The 21,541-nt window shown below is 50.9% G+C and overlaps 1 protein-coding gene across 3 annotated transcripts in view; it reads left to right on the top strand.

Moving 5' to 3' along the window:
* The first annotated feature begins 17,949 nt into the window (after nt 1-17,949).
* The window catches only part of PEBP4 (phosphatidylethanolamine binding protein 4), a 232,221-nt gene continuing 228,629 nt past the window's right edge, over nt 17,950-21,541 (top strand). Inside the window, exon 1 of one of the 3 annotated variants that reach the window (XM_029066824.2) lies at nt 17,950-18,242. In XM_029066824.2, the coding sequence (XP_028922657.1) occupies nt 18,180-18,242 (63 nt within the window). In that variant the 5' untranslated portion in view covers nt 17,950-18,179. The remainder of the gene's footprint in view (nt 18,243-21,541) is intronic. The other 2 variants (XM_029066826.2, XM_039912002.1) reach the window with 2 other exon arrangements.

A 21,541-nucleotide genomic window follows, 5' to 3' on the forward strand; every position in this document is an offset into this window, starting at 1 on the left:
ATCTTCTGTCCCCAAAACGCAGTCATGGCGACTCCCCCAGTGTCAGATTCGGCATTTTCCTTCTTGTTCCTGGTGCACTTTTGACTTCCACTCTAAAAAAAGCCCCAGTCAGCAGCATCTGGACCTTTGCAGGCACAGTGCAGAACAGGAAACAGAGTGCCTTTCCGCTCAGTCACGTGGGATGCCACTGGAAGTTTGGCTCCAGAGCCAAGGCCCTCTGGCTCCCCTGGGACAGAGCCAGCTCAGTTCAGGAACTCAGCACGCGACCAGGCTGGATGGCTTGGGCAGCTGGGGAAGAAACAAAGCAACGAAGGGAGGGTGGGGTGCCTCTTCCTTCATGTTTCTGTCCAGATAGCTTCGGGCAGAAACCCACCTTTAGGAGGTTTGCTTGTCGCTAGTGCAGAGCTCTGGTCAGATTCTGTTCTGACCTCTCTTCTCCATGGAAATAACAGATCAGATTAGCCACCTTCTTACACCTGGTCTTGATCTTTCCCTCACGGCCCCTCTCAACCTAATCGTGTTTCCCTTCGGCCACCCTCTTAAGCTTTCTTTCTCCCCTCTTGCTGTACAAGTTCTCTTTTTTTATTTTGTCAGATACGCTTTGGGAACCAAGTCCTATTTCCCTGCCACTCGGCCCCTCGCCCTCGCTGCCATTCCTCCAGACTCCCCAGCTCAGGGTACTTCTCCTCAGACTCTGTACGATCTCTCATTCCTCTTCTGAGTCAGCCTCTCTCCACTGCCCCCACTCCACACCAGCCCTTCTCAGCCCACCTGTGGTCTGTTATCCCCCCTCCCCCCGCCCCCTTCACAGTTCCTCATTGCTTCCCTTTCACATTCCTTCCCATTCGTTTCTCCTCCACCACAGGCCCCTCAGCCACTCCCACTGGTTGTCTCCTACAGTTCTTCTAAGTCTCCCTCCCACAGTCCCTTTCACCTCCCCTTCTGAATCCTTCTCAGCCTCTCCCAATCCTTCACAGTCCTCTCGATGATAATAATAATGATAATGTTGGTATTTGTTAAGCGCTTGCTATGGGCAGAGCACTGTTCTAAGCGCTGGGGGAGATCCAGGGTAATCAGGGCGTCCCACGTGGGGCTTACAGTATTAACCCCCGTTTTACAGATGAGGTAACTGAGGCACAGAGAAGTGAAGTGACTCGCCCACAGGCACACAGCTGACAAGTGGCAGAGCTGGGATTTGAACCCATGACCTCTGACTCCCAAGCCCGGGCTCTTTCCACTGAGCTACGGGTCCCCCTCACGCCTCTCTCTCTCTCTCTCACCTCCTTCAGAGCCTTCTTGACATCCCCCTACCTCATAGTCACACTCCCACCCTGCCCGGCTTCTCCCTTCCCTCTAGACTCTAAGCTTGTCTGGCCAGGAAACGTGACTGTTTATTATTGTATTGTACTTTTCCAAGCACTTAGTACAGTGCTTTGCACACAGTAAGTGCTCAGTAAATACTACTGAATGAATGAATAATATTGTCATCATCATCATCATCGAAAGTAATAACAGTTGCTAATTACTTACTTTGTGCCAAGCATTGGGGTAGGTACAAGATTGGTCACAGTCCCTGTCTTATATGGGCCTCCCAGTCTAAAGGGGAGGGAGAACTGGTTTTGGATCTCTAGTTTACAGATGAGGAAACTGAGGCATAAAGAAGTTAAATGACTTGCCCAAGGTTACACAGCAGGCTAGTGGCAGAGCCGGGATTAGAACCTAGGGTCCCCCGACTCCAACCCCTGTACTCTTTCCCCTAGGCCACCCTGCTTCCCAAAGGCCCCCAGCGTTTCCCACAAAGCCCCACTTTCTCTCAAAGTGTCCCCGCCCAATCTCTCTCGTTCCCTTCCCTGACCTCCTACCTTCTCTCACCTCAGAGCAGCTCTCCTCCTTTTTTGAGTGGTATTTGTTAAGCACTTAATATAGCACCTCAGTTTCCAATCACTTCCCCGTAGCAGCAGCAACCAATCAGGACAGGCTCAAAGGTCCCGGCTGCCCTTCATCCTTCTGCCTAGACACAGTGGCCCGACAAAGATGGCGCGACCTCCCTTCCTCAGCCCCAGATCTGTCTTCCCAACCCTTGGTGTCTCACACTTAGCTTGCAAGCCAGAAACGTCCCTCTCCATAGCAGAAGTCACAGAAACACCTTAAGGAGCATGTTTATATTTGGCTGAGTAAGTTTAAAATTCAGGTATGGGTCGTTTGTGTTTTCCGGTGCATTTTCGTGACCCTACTCCGTTGCCGTTTGGAACGAAGCTGATGGCGTCCCAAGAACCTAGATGGTTGGAACTGAGAAATGTAGCTCCCAGTGTTGGAACGAAATCCAGTTTTATCCCCACATTTACACCCAAGCCGAAAAGCGTCCTCCTTCGAGCAGGTCACAGGGAAATGTCCAGCGGCCACCGCATGACTCGGCTTATTTGCTCTGAGGTGGCCAGATTTGGTTGTGGCTGGGAAAGTTTCTGGCAGTTGCGAGACCGGTTTAATACCTGAGGGGCCACCCCCTCCCCCAAGCCTTTGCCTGGACAAAAGCTCTGTTGTAGCTCTCTTTATTCCCACTGAGGAGAAGGTTAATACTGCAGTGAGGTGTGTATGTGTGGGATGGGGGCTGATGGGAAGGAGTGTGAGGAAAAAGGTTGTTCCAGAGTCAGCTTCTCCTTGCGTGAGCAAGAGTCCTGGAGTAAAACAAAGCAGAACTTTAGTCAGGGAGAATCAGGCCCTTGGAGCTGGAAGGGAGGGGAGCTGAGGGGCTGTGGGAAATGGGATGTGCTCTCTAACAGCTGCCAGGACCATGTTGCCAATGAAAGTGGCAGAAACTCAGAAAATCCACAAGAGAAAAGGTGTTAAACCAGAGCACTAGAATTTGGGTATCGGTGGTAGGCCCGATTACCCTAATTTGTCTGGCGTTCCTAGGTGTGGCCCAAGATCTTCTGACCGCTTAGGTTCAGTTAGTAGTCCTGGTGTCTTTTCTGGCCGAAGCTCTGGGCCTAGACGCTGCTGAGCTAGGAGCCCTAGTTGCCCTGGACTTAAAGCCACTCTGTCCCCTCCCTCCTTTGTTCGTACGGTCAGGATCATTCATACTTCTCTCTCTCCCTCTCTCTCTCTCTCTCTTTCCATCCCTCTACCTCCCTCCCACTTCCAGTTATATAAACCTCTTGAATTTGTCTCAAAGGTGCCTCTTTGACCAGCTAGATAATCACCCTTGCTTGCTGCTCAATCCTTGCAGCTCAGCTGCAGCACCCTGGTGTCCCTGTCCAAAGCTCATTTTTAACTCTTGAGGGATTGCATTTTCAAACTCCTAACTCTTTTTTTATGATATCTGTTAAATGCTTACTATGTGTCAAGCACTGTTTTAGGTGCTGGGGTAGATACAAATTAATTAGGTCAGGCACAGTCCCTGTCCCACATGGGGCTCTCCATTTAAGTAGGAGGGAGGGAGAACAGATATTTAATCTCCATTTTACAGTTAAGGAAACTGAGCCATGGAGAAATGAAGTGACTCGCCAGTGAAGTGACAGCATGGCTTAGTGGATAAAACACGCGCCTGGGAGTCAGAAAGACCTGGGTTCTCATCCCGTGTCCACCACGTGTTTGCTGTGTGTCTTTAGGCGAGTCACTTAACTTCTCTGTGACTCGGTTACCGTAGAAGTAAAATGGGGATTAAGAGTGTGAGCCCCTTGTGGAGCAGGGACTCTGGCCAGCCGGATTAATTTATATCTATGTCCCAGTGCTAAGAACTGTGCTTGGCACAGAGTAAACATTTAACCGGTGTCGTTTGGCAGATTTTGGGATTAGAACTCAGGCCCACTGACTCCCAGGCCTATTCTCTTTTCACTAGGCCATACCGTTTCTCTGGTTGCTCCTCCCCTTGTGCTAATAGCTTCAGACCCTGGGTAGTGAGAAAGCCCTTCGAAATCTTAGATCAGCCTCACGGAGAAGCAGTGTGGCCTAGTGGATAGAGCACGGGCTAGGGAGTCAGAAGGTCATGGGTTCTAATCCCGGCTCTGCCTCTTGTCTGCTGTGTGGCCTTGGGAAAGTCACTTCACTTCTCTGTGCCTCAGTTACCTCATCTGTAAAGTGGGGATTAAGACTGCGAGCCCTAGGCGAGACAGGGATTGTGTCCAACCCGATGTGCTTGTATCCACCCCAGAGCTTAGGACAGTCCCTGACACGTAGTAAGTGCTTAACGAATATCATAATTATTACTATTAGGGTAGGGAGACCTCTGCTAGAGCTCCTCCATCAAAGAGAACCCTAGTTTTTCAAGTCTGCACTTGGGCACAAGGTTCTCGGTCACTTGTGCGCCAAGGCTGGGGCAGTCCCAGTTGCAGGACCCCGGGTTCTCCCCTGATCTTAGTTAGTAGCCCAGGGGGTGGTCTGTGGGCTGGTGTAGGGACAATGCCAACGTTCTTACCCAATATCGCGAAAGATCCACCACCGACACACAAAGAGGACCAGCCCCCTTTCTCTTCAGGCTTGTGTTAATGTCTGTCTCCCCACCTCTAAACTGTGAGCTAGTTGTGGGCAGGGAATGTCACTGTTTGTTGTTGTATTGTACTTTCCCAACAGTGCTCTGCACACAGTAAGCGTTTAATCAGTACTAGTGAATGAATAAATGAATCTCTCTCAGTTTCTAGAAACTCCTGGGGATGGGGCAGGGTTGGAGGAAGAGTGGGAGAGGGAAGAGGAAGAGAGTAAAGAGAGTGGGAAGAGGGGTAAGCCGACTCCAGCTATCTCCAAGAGGAAGGATGAGTGGGTTAGGGGAAGGGGGTTACAGTAGGTCTTGAGATCCAGGGAAGGGAGATCTCCAGTTTGGGGCTTTTGGGAGAGAGAGAAAAAGAGAGAGACAGAGACATAAAGAGAGAGCCCTCCTTGCAGTTCTGAGCAGGATGCACCTGATGCTCAGTCGCCGTGCAGGATTAGCCAGGAAGAGGAGTGGGAAAAACTCAGAGAGTAGCAATTGAGTCATGCCCCAAGCAGGGCAGTAGAGTCCAGGGCAATCTGAGCTCCTAGATGGCAGACCATATTTTGGATCTATCCCATGCACCCAGTTTCCTAGGCTTTTGTGGTGCCCCGGAAGTACAAACTGAGGCCGAGAACTAATGGGAAAAAGAGAATAGGGAGGAGAGTGAGGAGAGAGGCGGAGGGAATAAGACCAAGGCGGCCCGGATTAAACAAGTGTCTGCCATCTGCTGTCTCCTTAGGGCTTTGGCGAATGACGTGGGAATAATCCAGGGTGATAGGGATCTGGGAATTACAGGGAAGTGCACCTGGAGAAGGGACCAGGATGTCTGCTGGAAGGCCAGGCTGGAGCTGGGTTATATAAGAGGGATTGAGTCAGCATTTCAAACAGGAGCCTGAGCCAAAGCTGCAAAAACAGCAGAGGCCAACTCCAAGTCTGGGAGAGCCAGAGGCAGAGGAAGGGAAGGGACAGGGACATGGATAAGGGGAGGGGGTGGAGAAAGCCAGGCAAAGAGCAGGCCTAGACACCCATATCTGACACAGTTACAGGGGAGGGAACAGCCGTCATTCGGAGAAAAACTAATCCCAGGGCGAGCCCACCTTCTCTAGCTGCTTCCTTCCGTCATCCCACTCTTCCCTGCTCCCAGGAAACCTTCACTCACTGAGGCCTTTGGGTCTGGCTGCCTGAGTAGGATCTGCAGTCATTTTGAAGGGTCTGGAGCTTCCGAAAGGCTGGGGCTCATTAGCGCTGGGAGAGAAAAGCCGGAGAGAGCATCCATACCCAACTCAGGAGAGGAGGAGAGGTAGAAGCGGGTAGAAGCCGCCTGACTTCAGTCCTGCTTCTTCAAGATAGCCATTGACTTCCCCATCACCAAGGGTCACTTGGAGAGGGGAAAAAGGGAAGGAAGGGGTAGAGTTAAACATCCTTGCTGGCTGCCCTATTAGGATAGAGGTATGAAAAGCCTATGCTGACCTGGTTGTCTGCCTCTAACAGGGTAGGGAAGGATAAAAGGATAGCACTTTTTCTAACCCATCTTGATTACTGTATCAGCTTCCTTGCTGACCTCCCGGCCTCCTGTCTCTCCCCACTCCAATCCATACTTCTCCCTATTGGCGGGATCATTTTTCTATCGGAACGTTCAATCCATGTTTTCCCACACCTCAAGAACCTCCAGTGGTTGCCTATCCACCTTTGCATCAGACAGAAACTCCGTAACACTGGTTTTAAAATACTCAATCACCTTGTCCCCTCCTACCCTGTCTTGTCCCGTTTTATGCTGTTGAGTCATCTCTCCAACCCATAGCGACATCATGGACACATCTCTCCCAGAACACCCCACCTCCATCTGCAATCGTTCCGGTAGGGTAACCATAGAGTTTTCTTGGTAAAAATACAGAAGTGGTTTACCCCTGCCCCCTCCTACCTTACTTTACGGCTTTCCTACTACAACCCAGCCTGCACCCTTCACTACTCTAATGCCATTCTCCTTACTGTACCTCGATCTTGTCTATCTCACGACCGACCTCTCTCCCACATCCTGCCTCTGGCCTGGAACTCTCTCCCTCTTCATATCTGACAGACAGTCACCCTTCCCACCTTCAAAACCTTAATGAAGGCACGTCTCCTCCAAGAGACCTTGCCTGACTAAACCCCCATTTCCTCTTCTCCCACTCCCTTCGGGGCCACCCTTGCACTGGATTTGAACCCTTTATTCACCTCCCCCCACCCAGCCCCGCAACACTTATGTTATATATCCATGATTTATTTATTTATATTAATGTCTGTCTCCTCCCTCGAGACTGTAAGCTCCTTGTGGGCAGGGAACACCTCTACCAACTCTGTTATATTATCCTTTCCCAGTCGCTTAGTACGGTGTTCTGCACACAGTAAATAATGTTGGTATTTGTTAAGCGCTTACTATGTGCAGAGCACCGTTCTAAGCGCTGGGGTAGATACAGGGTAATCGGGTCGTCCCACGTGAGGCTCACAGTTAATCCCCATTTTACAGAGGAGATAACTGAGGCACAGAGAACTTAAGTGACTTGCCCACAGTCACACAGCTGACAAGTGGCAGAGCCGGGAGTCGAACCCATGACCCCTGACTCCGAAGCCCAGGCTCTTTCCCCAGTACACACTCGGTAAATGTAACTGATTGAAAAGGGTGGGGCCGAGAGGGGGAGAGAAGAGAAGAAAGAGGAAAAGATAGGAAGAAGGGTGGGCCAGAGGCTAAATAGGGGTGAGAAAGAGCCCTGTCCAGCTCCCCCAGGGCCATGCTGCCCCTCATAGGGACACCCAAGAATGGTGACTGCCTTTGGCCGCTTAACAGAGCAGCAAGACTTGGCCCAGGTAACCCAGAGCACAGACGCCGACAGGGGAGAAGGCTTTTTCTCTTCCAGAGGTTTCTGGGCTGCATTGGCAGAACCGGGGCCGGGATTAGTCTGGAAGGAATTTCTCTGACTGACCTACTTGGTGTATCCTTTCAGCCTCGCTCACTGACCTTTGGTACATTTAGCCAGGCTCTGCCTCGCAGCTCACTCGGATAAGGGATTAAGACTGTGAGCCCCACGTGGGACAACCTGATTCCCCTGTCTACCCCAGCGCTTAGAACAGTGCTCGGCACATAGTAAGCACTTAACAAATACCAACATTATTATTATTATTATAAGCGTTAATTGTGATATCTGCATGTATACACCCACAGTTCGAGCCGCATTACATAGGCCCAAGCTCTGGCCCACTTCTCTGGCAGTGTTAGCCCTCAGGGCAATTCCAGAAGCCCTTCGCCTCAGTTCATAAAGCGGCTTCCTCCGTAAAACATTTACACAACTGTTGCAGTTCTAAGATCCCTTTTCATTCATTCAGCATGAACAGTTTTAGCTCTTTTGGGCTTTCATCTTTAAAGAGCTCTCCTGCTCCTGCTGCCATCACCACCACCAGGATATGGTTCTCTTTAGAGGTGGGTCTCTTCAACTAGAACCCGGACTTCTCTTTTCGATAAGGAAGGTGACCGGAAAACTGACACCGGCTGACCAGGGGAGGGAGAGAGCAAAGCTTAACCTCAATCGATCAATCATTCATTCAATCTGACAGTATTTATCGACTGTGTGCAAAGCACTGTACTAAGTGCTTGGGAGGGTACAGATACAACAGAGCGGGTAAGACATGTTCCATGCCCACAGTGAGTTTACGCAGATATGGGAATTGAGGCCCAGAGAGGGACAGGAACTTGCTAGAGGACATACAGGCGAGGAGGGACAAGTCCTAAGGTCTTTTTACAGATCAGTACCCTGTTACTACCTCAGGCACTCCCTGGGAAGTTCATGGGTGAATGACTGCCGACCCTCTTGCTGAAGAGACCTTGGAGATGCCACAAACCAGATCCTGAGCCAGAGGAGTTGGGAGAGGTGTCTCTTCCTTTGTCACAGAGTATCTCTGGACCTGGTAGAGGGTGGGATGAGAAGCCCTTATCATCATCATCATCATCAGCATCAATGGTATTTATCGAGAGCTTACTATGTGCTAAGCACTGTATTAGGTGCTTGGGAGAGTACAATACACAGAATTGGCCGACACGTTCCCTGCCCAGTGAGCTAAGGCAACACTTTAGATCACCCCAAAATAGAGATTTCTTTGCGGTTTTCCACAAGGTATTGATATGTCTCCTAAGACGGGGGGGGGGGGGGGGGAAGGTAACCAGAGCTGCTAATAAAGGTTATAAAAAGTGTCAGCTGTCCTTCACAGGTTTTCCGCGAGGCTGTGTCTCTTCAGAGAAAGGAGGAGTGAAGAGGGGGAGAATGGCGGTTCCGGGACATTTCTTTTCTATCCTGCCCCCTTCCCCCCGTCCAACAGCAACCGCAACAAGGGGTCAGGAGAAAGCAGCAGGGAGCCTAATTGCTCCTAGATGATAATAATGTTGGTATTTGTTAAGCGCTTACTATGGGCAGAGCGCTGCTCTAAGCGCTGGGGTAGATACAGGGTAAGCAGGTTGTCCCACGTGAGGCTGGCCGTTCCGGGTGAAGACTCTCCTTTTCCAGAGGGAAACTGGGGGGCATCTGGGAGACATGACGCCCCTAGGTTTCCTCCCTCTTCAAGCTCTAGTTAGATAGATTCAGACCCCTTCCCTCAGTCAGTCCCTCAGTTTTCCTTCTTTAATCTAGAAAAGGAATGCTTTAATCTTTCCAGGTTCCTAACAGATGATGAGCCACCACCCGTATGCCTCACCTTCCACAGTGAAAGGGCTGCAAAAGGGCTAATCCCACTCTGGCTTCACATTTCCCTGTGGGACACTTTCTCTGCCTGTCCCCAGCTCCTTCTTCTGTGATGTTCAGGTAACACATCACCATGAGAAAGAAGTCGAATGACACAGTGAAATATGTGCAATCAGAAAGGAGCATTGGAACAAAGCCTAATGGATAGAGCACAGGCCTGGGGGTCAGGAGGACCTAGGCTCTAATCCGGATCCTCCACTTATCTGCTGTGTGACCTTGGAGAAGTCACTTCACTTCTCTGTGCCTCAGTTACCTCATCTGTAAAGTGGGGATTAATACAATCAGCCCCATTTGGGACATGGACTTCGTCCAACTTGTATCTATCCCAGCGTTTAATACAGTGCCTGGCACATAGTAAGGGTTTAGCAAATACTAGTAAAAAAAGGAGAAAGAAGGAGTATAAAAACAGAATGTTAGAGAAGCAGCGTGGCTCAGTGGCATGAGCACGGGCTTGGGAGTCAGAGGTCATGAGTTTGAATCCCGGCTCTGCCACTTGTCAGCTGTGTGACTGTGGGCAAGTCACTTCACTTCTCTGTGCCTCAGTTACCTCATCTGTAAAATGGGGATTAACCGTGAGCCTCCCGTGGGACAACCTGATTACCCTGTATCTACCCCAGTGCTTAGAACAGTGCTCGGCACATAGTAAGCGCTTAAATACCAACATTATTATTATTATTATTAGAATGCAGACAGGAAGAGAGGTACTGGAAAGGATTAAGGTTTGAGATTGAGAGAATTTTTCATTCAGTAGTATTTACTGAGCACTTACTACGTGCAGAGCACTGTACTAAGCTCTTGGAATGTACAACTCGGCAACAGATAGAGACAATCCCTGCCCAATAACGGGCTCACATTGCCAGATTTCTTCAGACATTTCACATTCTGGACACCCTGGAAATGCAGCCGCTTTTCTAACAATCCTACAGAATCAAGCTTAGGATTCCTAGAATCATAGAGTTGGAATGGAGACTGTGAAATCATCAAGTCCACCCTTAGCCCCTGTTTTAGGCAAACTTTCCTGCCAGACAGAAGATAAATGATCTTTTTAAAGGCCTCTAGAGAAGTTGTGACCCATTTCATTGTTTAACCCGTGGAAAGTATTCAGTTGAAATGGACTTGGGGAGGGGAGGTTTGGTGAGGAGGTGGGCGAAGTCAGAATGGAATGGCCCAAGTCAGAGTTGAGCAAACAGGACAGCGAGGTATTTCCAAGTGACCACACAGGATAGGAACGAAACCTCCCTACCTTACCAACTGCCCAAAGGTAGGATCAGTCCAGAAGATCAAAGGGGATGAGATAAAGCGGAAAGCAACAGAGCAGCAGTGATGGTTCAAAGACACATGATGGTTCAAAGACACCAAAGCTCACTGTGAGGAGGGAATTTGTCTCTTTATTGTTGTATTGTACTATCCCAGGCATTTCCGTATCGTTCTCTGCACAAAGTAAGCACTCAATAAATACGATTGAATGAATGAATGAATGACTGAATGAAGGTGTCAGGCTCCGAGCCCAACTAAAACGCTACAGAGCTGTCACGCTATCCAACCTTCCCACACGGAGGCCACATCCAGCTTCTAGGATAAATTATCCATCCACATCATTTATGGACTAGACTCAATATCAAGCGGCCAAACAGGATCATGAACAGCGAACCTCTGGAACGTAATCAGTCTCCTCACTTTAACACGGCTACACTGTGAGGAGAATGAGCAACAGCAAGATACCCAAACAGCTGTTGTATGGCACCCTGAAACTGGGAAACCAAAAGCAAGGAGGGTAATAATAATAATAGCGTTGGCATTTGTTAAGCGCTTACTATGTGCCAAGCACTCTTCCAAGCGCTGTAGAGGAGATGTTTTAAGGATTGCTGCATTCTGGCTGAACACTGGCAGTCAGCTGCAGGGGAGAGACCAGTGTGGCTTACTGTCATCACGAAAGGAGTGGCTCTTTATGAGCAAAAGCTTCACATGGAAGGAGAGACAAGGAGGCAATAGAGAAAACAGTACCCAGCGCTGCAGACGTTAAACAAAACAACACAACAAGAAGCAGTTTGGCCTAGTGGAAAGAGCCTGGGCCAAGGAGTCAGAGGACCTGAGAAGCAGCATGGCTCAGTGGAAAGAGCCCGGCTTGGGAGTCGGAGGTCATGTGTTTGAATCCCGGCTTTGCCGCTTGTCAGCTGTGTGACTGTGGGCAAGTCACTTCACTTCTCGGTGCCTCGGTTACCTCATCTGTAAAATGGGGATGAAGACTGTGAGCCTCACGTGGGACGACCTGATTACCCAGCACTTAGAATACGCTTTGCACATAGTAAGCGCTTAACAAATACTAACATTATTATTATTATTATGTGGGACTAGGATTGTATCCGCCCTGATGAACTTGTACCTACCCCAGAGCTTAGAACAGTGTATGACATATATTAAGTGCTTAACAGAGGGTCAAATTTTTGGTGGACACAGTGGGGTCAGGACCTTTTCCTAGATGAATTTCACTGATGTTGGAGGAGAATCTCACTGAGGCGAGGAGCGAAGGCTCTGATGCTTCACCATGCCTGCTGCGCACAAGTGAGATTTTTCTCCTTGTCAGAGACCTCCAAAAATTCCAATTGTCCTAATGGGCGCCCAGGAAAGAATCCTTTGGGACTCCGGAAGAGGTAAACCAGCTGCAAACTTGGGCAGCCTCAGTGTGCCATCTGCTCAAACTGGAGGTCATCCATTTCCCAGTTACCTTCAAAGTGCCAAACTCTGCCTGCTCAGCCTTTACCAGTGGCTCATGGGGCCAGCAGCGGCTCTAAATCCTACACTCGCTTTTTTTTTAATATGGCATTTGTTAATTGTTCACTATGTTCCAGGCGCTGTACTGAGCACTGGAGCGGATACAAGTTAACCAGGTTGTACAAAACCCGTGACCCACACGGGGCTCACAGTCTTAATCCCCATTTTACAGATGAGGGAACTGAGGCATAGAGAAGTGAAACGACTTGCCCAAGGTCACGCAGCAGACAAATGCCCGAGCCAGGATTAACACCCAGGTCCTTTAGACTCCCAGGTCCACGGTCCGTCCACTAGGCCACGGTGCTTCTCAACCTGGTTTGACTCCAGGCTTCAGACAGCCTTGGATCCGGATCCCATCGGTCCCAATTCCCCTTTAGGAAGGGTGGCTGTCCTGCAGGGGTTCCCACGGTCGTGATTTGGGTGGGGTGGTGCTCTAAGGGGGATTTGAGGGACAGTATTCAGAGAGTTTGAGTCCATTAAAGGGGTGAAAAGCCTAAGAAAACTTTGGGGCAACTGGTCACAATCAATCAGCGGTATTTATTGTTTGTTTTATGGCATTTGTTAAGTGCTTACTACACGTCAAACACTGTTCTAAGCGCTGGGGTGGGTACTAAGTTAATCAGGTCGGACACGGTCCTTGTCCCATATAGGGCTCACCGTCTGACTTTGTGTAGAACACTATACTAAGCACTTTGGAGAATACAGTACAGTTGTTATCCACGTTCCCTGACCTCAACACACTTAGCAAGCCTCAGCCCCTGAAGGGCAGATGTCCTGATGAAGGCAGGACCAGGTATGGGGGCTGGCCCATGTTTTAAGTGGGGACACCAGCGTTTTGTTCAACGGTATTTGTTAAGTGCTTATTACATAGCAGAGACTGTACTAAGTGCTGAGGTAGATACGCGTGTCTTTATCCACTCCCTTCTGTGTCACCCTCGCACTTAGATTTGCACCCTTTACCCACCCCTCCTTCAGTCCCACAGCACTTACGTATTATCCATAATTTATTTATTTATGTTAATGCCTGTATCCCCATCTAGACTGTAAGCTCATCATGGGCAAGGAACATGTCTACGAATTCCGTTATGATGTACTTTCTCAAGTGCTCAGTACAGGGTTCTGTACACAGTAAGTGCTCAATGAATACATTTGATTGAAACTAATCTGTTTGGACTGAGCCCAGACCCTCCATGCGGTCACAGTCTCAATTCCCATTTTACTGACGAGGTAACAGACATAGAGAAATTAAATGATTTGCCCGAGGTAACATCACAGACAAGTAGAAGAGGCAGACCCCTATTCCACTAGGCTGACCTCTTACTGTTCACTGTCTCCAAGTGGCTTCCCAGATGGTGACCAAGCAGTACTACTCTCCCCACTGCTCCTGGAAGTCTAGCTTTCAATAACCGTTCCATCTGCTCCCCAGACCTGGGCTGACCATGCCACTTTCCTATTATCAACATACCCAGCCACTGTCAGTAAGTCAGATACCAATATTCAGTCAGTGGTATTTACTGAGCACTTACTATGCGCGGAGCATTGTACTAAATGCTTGGGAGAGTACAATGTAACAGAATTAGCAGACACGTTTTCTGCCCATAATGAGCTTCCAAGTCTTAGAGGGGAGAGCCATTAATCTATAGTCATTATCAGTGGTTTTTATTGAGTGCTTACTGGGAGGATCATACTAAGCACTTGGGAGAGTACAATACAAATTTGGTTGACACATTCCCTATCCACCTATCCCTATCCTATTATCTCTAAATGCAGAGCCACTATACTAAATGCTTGGGAACATACAATAGAGGATGACACAGCCTCAAGGAGGAGGAATAGTAGTAGGAATAAAAAAATGTTTATTGAGCTTTCGCAGGGGCAACCGTGTAACCATGTGACACATTCTCTGCCCACCTGGTTCACACCGTAATGGGAGAAGTTCACACTGTAATGGGAGAACCTTACACTTTAAGTCTCAGCACAGGCTATGGCTCCTGAGCCTAAGGCCCCTCCTCAAGGCTGGACCCTTGGAAGGAAGTGGAGTGATCATCAGGGCCTGCAGGCCTGACGCCTGCGTAGACACGCCCCTCCACCTACTCCTCCACCCTCTCCCCGGGGACTGGGAGTCATAGCCCATCACCCTTGTCGTGGGGGCTCCGGGTCCTAGATTTACCACAGGGCCCACCGTGCCGGCATTTGAGAGGTGAGTGACGGAACTGTCCGCTCCCCGAATAAGCCAGGGTCACTGGTAGAGCAGAGCGCACGGGGCCAAGGAGTGAGAGGGATGGAAGAAGGGAGAGAGGGATGGGGAGGGATGGAGGAAGGGGGGTTGGCGGAGATGGAGGGAACGACCAGGTCAGAAAGGCAAAGCTGTTGGCACAGCTGCATGTTTGTTGAGGCGCCGGGCCCCGGCATCAGTTGTTGCTATGCGCAGCTCTGGCCAACAGCCCTGGGCTCTAATAAGGATTAAGCTCACCTGACAAGCCAGTTAGTGGCAGCCACTCCCTCCCATCATGTGAGAAGGTTCACAGAGAGACCAAGAGGGTCCCAACGCCTGGTCAGTTGCCAGCTCCTGGGAAGCGTTTAGTTCCTCCCTGCTTGTGCCTCTCCAACTTTCATTCGTTAGTGGGCTGCAGGAGGCCTGGGGTCCCGAGCACAGAAATGCCTGCACTTTGGAAAGGACTCTTCCATCCCAAGGAATGCAAATGCACCAAGGAGACACGTGTGTTGGCTTTGTCCAGCAGCACAGAGGGAATCACACACAGTTTTCTCACTCTTGGCTCTGCGACCCACCAAAGTGGGTATGGGAGGAGGGGAGGGTGGTGATCAGGGGGCAAAAGTCAGAGGCCGGCCCCTGGCATGAACTTCCCCGTGGTTTCTCCACCAAGACTGGCCGGGCCCGTCCCAGGCTGGGGCAGATCGGGGGAGGGCCAGAGGGAGGGAATGCTATTTCAGTTTGAAGAGCCAAGGTTCAGCATCTTGCCCGTAGGCGGCCACGTAAACGGCGATCTCGGCTACGGTATCCAAGGGTGTGACTTCCAGGCCCAGCCCCCCGGAGAGATTATGGTCAGCTCCCTGGCTTTCACCAATTTTGCCAAACCCGAAAGAGAGCTGATGCGAGACGAGGTTCTGAGACGGGTAGGGAGAGCCCTCAGTTCCCCAGCCGGTCCCCGTTAGCTCCCCCGGGAGCAGCGTCCTGGAACAAGGGCTCCCCTCAACTCCAGCCCCAATCTCCCCGGCTTTGCCCTCAAACCCTTCCCGGTGACTCAGGCCGATTTGGAATTTCAGCCTCACCGGCTCATTCTGACGCACGTCCTGGGGTCCTGGACCGGCTCCAGGGAACATGGTTTTCACTCCGCCGCTGCCGCTGATTTATTTGTTCTACCTGACCGGGAGAGCAATGTGCGGCTCAGAGTCGGTGAACCTCTAAGGAAAGGGGTGGCGTTCCTCCACTTCCCTCCATTCAGGACCCGCCTGGCGGTTCTTGAGAGCCCTTCGGGCCCAAGACAGGTCCTAGGGAGCAGAGAGCTAGAAAATGCCTTCCCAGGTCTAGTGGCTGGACCCAGGACATGGAGAACAAGGGGTGGGGGACAAGTGCCAGGTTTCTGGTAACCTGACAGAGTGGCTCGTGGCCTGGAGGCTAGGGAGAATAGAGTCACTGAGAAGCACTTTGGCGTGAGAACTTCCCCCCCTTCAAAGCCTTATTGATTGCACATCTCCTCCGAGAGGCCTTCCCAGACTAAGCCCCACTTTTCCTCATTTTCCACTCCCTTCTGCGTCACCCTGACGCTCCTTTTGCTCTTCCCCCCTCCCAGCGCCTCAGCACTTACGTACATATCTGTAATTTTATTTATTTGTATCGATGCCTGTCTCCCCCCCTTCTAGACCGTAAGTTTGTTGTGGGCAGGGAATGTCATGGTTTATGTTGTATTTTCCCAAGTGCTTAGTACAGTGCTCTGCACATAGTAAGTGCTCAATAAATGCAAATGAACGAGTTGAATGAATAAATGAAAGCGGCATGGTGTAGTGGATAGGGCACGGGCCTGGGAGTCAGAAGGTCATGGGTTATAATCCCAGCTCCACCACTGGTGATCTTGGGCAAGTCACTTAACTTCTTTGTGCCTCAGTTACCTCATCTGTGAAAAATGGGGATTAACAAAGTGAGCCCAATGTGGAACAGGGACTGTGTCTGACCTGATTAATTTGTATCTACTCCAGTGCTTAGAACAGTGCTTGACACATAGGAAGTGCTTAACAAGTACCATGATGATTATTATTCTTATTATCTGGAACTGTTGGATTCCGATCCCCTGCTTGGGCCCTGGAGCCCAGCTTCTGAGCAAGTCACCTTGCAGCTCTGTATCTTGCGGTCCCCAAAGGCAAACAGGAATCGCGTAGGAATGGATACTAGGGAGTTGGGACCCTTTCAGCCTTAATGACCAGGCCGGCTCTTGAGTTTCCTCCTAGATTTAGGGATTCTAGGACACTACCATCATAGACAATCTGCCGCTATGCCCCCTCTGCTCCTGGCCAGAACCCAAGGGACGGGCCTAGACCAAATAACACCCGGGACATGGAGAACAAGGGGTGGGGGACAAGTGCCAGGCTTCTGGTACCCTGACAGAGTGGCTCGTGGCCTGGAGGTTAGGGAGAATAGAGTCCCTGGACTGGAATCTTCAGCATCAAAACAATAATGACAAACCACCTGTCTAGCTGGAGGTAGATGACCTCTTAAATGCCCTTTCCAGCCTTTGGGATTCTGGGTTCTAGAATAATACCATTTCTAGGGTCTCTTCACAACCGTGGTCATCCCCTCTGGGAAGCCTGGCTTAATTAGGCCTGGTCTGTAAGCTCCTTGTCTGCCTACACTATTGTATCGTACTCTCCCAAGCGTTTAGTACAGAGCTCTGCACACAGTAAGCGCCCAATAGCCCTTGATTAATTGATTGATAGGTCTGTTTTGAGGCAGAGGCGTGGATGGACAATAGTCCCAACCCCTCTCTTCCCTGCCCCGGCAGAGCACAGTGCCTCCTAACCCAACAGTCCCTCAGTGTATTCTCTGCTCATCTGGGTCTTCTTATATTCCCACCCCTCCATCTTGGCTGCCCTCCCGCAGGAAGAAGTTGGGGCTGCCTGGATGGCAGGAGGTGGAGACAACACTATAGACGTAGTCACCAACTCTGGTCAGGGAGGGGTCACAGGGCCGGCCCCTTGTCTGAATTTGGGACTGGGGTGGTGGAGGCTTTTGCGGTTATGTACGCGTGACGGACAGCTGTATAACTTGTAGCTGGATGGGAGCTGGCCTAAAGCTGGAGTCCGTCTCACGGCCGGGCCCCTACCTGGCTGGCCACGGCGGACCCGGCCTCCTGGTCCAATGGTTGGGGTAGCAGGGAATCCCGAGCCCACCAAGGCTTCCCACTTGAGGAAGGAGGCCAACCTTACAGGTTTAGACTCAAGCACCCGTCATCCTTGTCTTTCCTATTTTCGCTTTCATCATCCCTTATGTGACGGTCACTGATTTGGGGGGCCAGGGACTGTGTCTATAGCTCATCTGGGTACTTCTTTCCCCGGGCCTAGTACTTCACAAACAGTTGGCGTTGAATCAATTCGAAATAACGAATACTCTATTATGGTACTTCTACTGGCTAGTGTATGCAGCGGGAGACTACTCAGAGACACATGCATAGACATAAAGACACACACGTGCACCGACCTGGGGCTTGGAGATCCCCAAACGTGCCTGGGTCCAGACTGGTCCCAGTGGTAAAGAGCGAAGCCTGAAGCGGGCGGGTACTGTAGCACTGAGGCCTGCTCAGCTAATTAAGGGGCAGCAGGCCAAAAGCCCTTAAATTCCTCTCAAGCCCCTGGCAGCTCCAGGCAAAGGTCGCAGGCTTCCTTGCAGGAGGGTTTGCTTGTTCTGGCCCTCGGCACTAAGGCCGAGCTACTCCGGGGGGCAAGCGGGGAAGGAGCCAGGACAATGACTGCAGGCTGTGAGAAGTTCAGGCATCTCTGTGTTCCTCTCCACCCTCCTCCCAGCCAGAGGAGACCAGATTAAAGACACCAGTGTCAGTTCCTAGCTGGGAGCCCCAGCCAGCTGTGTGGCCGCTTATACAAGTGGCTCTCGTTGGCAAAGGGAATGCTGTCTCTAAAAATCAGCCCACTATGGGAAGTCTCGGGTTATGGATCCCAGCAGTGGCTTGAACGGAATTCTCAGCGCTCCCGACCCTCCTCCCAAATGTAAGGTGGGTCTCCTTGGGGGTGGGGTGGGGCGTGTGTGTGTGTTGGAGAAAGTATTTGTTTGGGAAGGGGCGGGGGTGCAGGGTCAAGGGATTGGAGGGGAGCTGAAGTTAGATTTCATTTTGGGAATGAGCAGAAGAGATTAAAGGATTCAGTCGGCCCTTCCTGGATTCCTGTAGTTATCAGCAAAATTCTCCCAGGAGAAGTTTTAAAAAAAAACAAACACAAAACCCTAAAAAATTCAGGAACTGGAATGGAAGGCTGGGAAAAAGTCCACTTCTCATGTTGATTGTGCCTCAGCCTCTCCAGAACTTCTCCTCTCCCGCCCTAGCCCAGGGAGCAGCATTCCTGTAGGTGGGGAAGGAATTCTACTGGGCAGCCAGCGGTCCGAGGCCTGGAATGCGAACAGAATGTCCCTGCAGGGAGACCTGTGACCAGAGTCCGGGATGAGCAGGTTGTGGCCACGGGCCAGCGGCACAGCCTCCTCTCCCCGTCCGGCCCTCCCTGTCTGCCTCCCCACCTGCTGGGATGGCCCGTGACCTCGGCCGGCAGACACGGACCCTTGAGGAGCCCAGGGAGGCATTCTAAAAGCGATGGCACAGCGGGGTGGGGCTTGTTATGCTGCCGCGAGGAGGGAAGAGGCTTGGGGAGGGCCAAGTGGTCCCGGATGACAGTTAGATGCTGGGAGGAGGTAGGGCTGGGAGCCAGGATTCCCGGGTTTGAGTCCCAGCTCTCCCTCTGTGACCTGGGACCCGCAGCTTCTCTGCTCAGTGCCTCGGTTTCTCCTCTTAACATTATCCAGCAGCATGGGCTGGTCGGTGAGCTCTTTGTCTTCCTACGTTATTGCGCTGTACTTTTATGCAAGCGGCTAAGCGCGTAAGTGGATAGACTACGGGGCCTAGGTCATAGGATGAAATAGGGGCCGAGCCAGCAACATAAATGCACGCCTTACTCTTCAAACGCTCGGCATAATCCACCAGACTGAGGAGAGGAAAGGTGCATGCATGATTTTAAATAAACGCTTAGTATAGTGCTCTACACCTAGGAAACACTCAAATACCATGGCTTGAGTGGTTTTAAAAAGCCACAAGGATCTCAGAAAACAGGCCAGGTGCCAAAGCGTAGGCGTGAAGGAAGGCATACCTGGAGGAACAGCTAACAAATGAATCGGTGGTATTTACTGAGCACTAACCGTGTGCCGCACACTGTAGTAAATGCTTGCGAGAGTACAGTACTATATAGTTGCTAGCCACGGGCCGTGTCAACCACGGGACTCCGGGATGTTCCACGTCGAGCAAAAGCATCTGTGAGCCGAGCTCCGGCCCTAACTTGCTCCCCGAAGCCCTTCCCCTGCTGGTCGCACACTTTCAAGATTAACTTTTGGAAGGAAACCACCTGAGCCCAGAGGCCTATTGGCTGATGGAGACTGCTGGCTCCCTCTGACTGCAAGTCCGGGCTGGGCTGGGAATCTGTCCCCTCCTGGTTAGGGAGGCTTACAGACCGGGAGCCTTCTGGAAACCAAAAGCGTTCCTCTCTCTGGGACCAGTGCCACTATGACACAGGAACTGCAGCTCTGCAGAGCCTCAGGGAGCCAAGGCCAGGGAGGAAGTGAATGAGAACCGCCCCCCAGGGCAGGTGGGAACTGGCCAGATGTGGAACTAGCCCAGGGACTTGAAGATATAAAAGCTCTTTGTTCTAGGTCAGTCTTCCTTTCAGGGTGGGAGGTGGTCTGTTTAGCCCAACTTCTCTATCTGCGCTTCAGAGAGATGGGCACAGCTTATCTGACTTTAGTGCCAGAGGTGCTAAAAATGCCAAGAGTTAGCAGGCTGCCCCTCACCCCCACACTGCCTCTGCCTTGTGATGCTGCTTAATATAGGTCAAATGAAAACAGTGTCCTGAAATAGAAGACCTTCCCCGTGAAGCAGCTGCAGCTGTGAAATGCTGCACTGGGAGGAAAAGGTGTGGGTGACGCTGGAGCGAGCTCTTCTCAGGTGTTATGTAACCCTGACTAGAAATTGGGGTCAGAGGGAAAAAAAAAACATCTCTTTCTCCCTCCCTCTGAGCCCTTAAAGGCTGCAGTTCCCACTTCTGCAAACTCGGAGCAGACTCTGGATGCCAAGGTCACCCCCACCCCGCTCAAAAGCATCTCTCAGGGTAACCTGTCATGCATACCAGAGTGGTCACATGATCTACTCAAAATGGACCATCAGCACGTAGAGAGGGTCATATGACTCCCCGAGGACAGGAACTCATGAATTGGGTGGGGATCATATGACCTGGGGTGGTGGGGTGTCTGAGGGATGAGGCGAAGTGGGGTGAAGGGGGGTCTGAGGGAGTTAAGTTGCTGCTCCTCTCAGCCTGTTCAGTTCAGCAAATGGTTCTGCTGCAGCACCAAGAGGGGCTCTTCACTCCCAAACCCCACCCCTCCTCGCCATTCCTGATTTGCAGTTGGCATTCTGCAGCAGTTCTAAGCTGCGACTCCAGGCTCTCCGAGACTATCGACGGGCAGGATTCCCCTTAGGGTCCTGCAAAAGTATGGGGAGAGACCATTTATCGAGAGAGCTACTATCCCTCATTTTCTTTGGATGTGCCTCAAATCCCAAGAGCTCTCTAGGAAGAGTTTGGGTGAGTACCCCATCAGACAAATTTCTTCTGTGGAATTACAAGTCCTTTACATCTGAGCCTCCCAACACAGTTCTGGATGCTAGATTGGCCCCATTCTCCAGATGGGTAAACTTGGGGAGTGGAAGTTCATTCGGCCACCCACAAATCCATGCAAGACTCAAATCTGAGTCTCTTCGATGATACTTATTGAGTGCCTAATGGGTGTAGAGCACTGTCTTAAGAGCCTGAGAGAGTATGGTACAGTACAATCAGAAGGCCTGGTTCCTGCCCACGAAGAGCTTCCCGGTTTAGGATTCTTTCAATTAATTCCTCCCCACACCCCCCGACCCCATCGGGTGCTCATGGTTTCTTCCCTCACCAAAACATCTCCACAAGTCCACACGTAAGTTTTGACTGCAGCCCGTTTTCTTCTTTCCAATGTCTTGGAGATTAGCGGGCGGGAAATCTATGGAAAGGAAGAGACTGCAGTAAAGACAGATGCTTCCTTCTGAGGGAGACTGGGCCTGGCCTACTTTGGGCCAAATATGAGCCCGTGTGAGACGGAAAAAGAGGGAGAGCATTTCTGTGGCTTGGGCCCATGAAAAACTGCCTGCCTGACCATTTGGTCAAAGCTGTCTTCAAAAAGTCATACATCCTGAGGCCAGAGACTTTAGTGCCACCCATCGTGTGATGCATGACT

Source organism: Ornithorhynchus anatinus, chromosome 5, assembly GCF_004115215.2.
Source record: "Ornithorhynchus anatinus isolate Pmale09 chromosome 5, mOrnAna1.pri.v4, whole genome shotgun sequence".
Lineage (NCBI taxonomy): Eukaryota > Metazoa > Chordata > Mammalia > Monotremata > Ornithorhynchidae > Ornithorhynchus > Ornithorhynchus anatinus.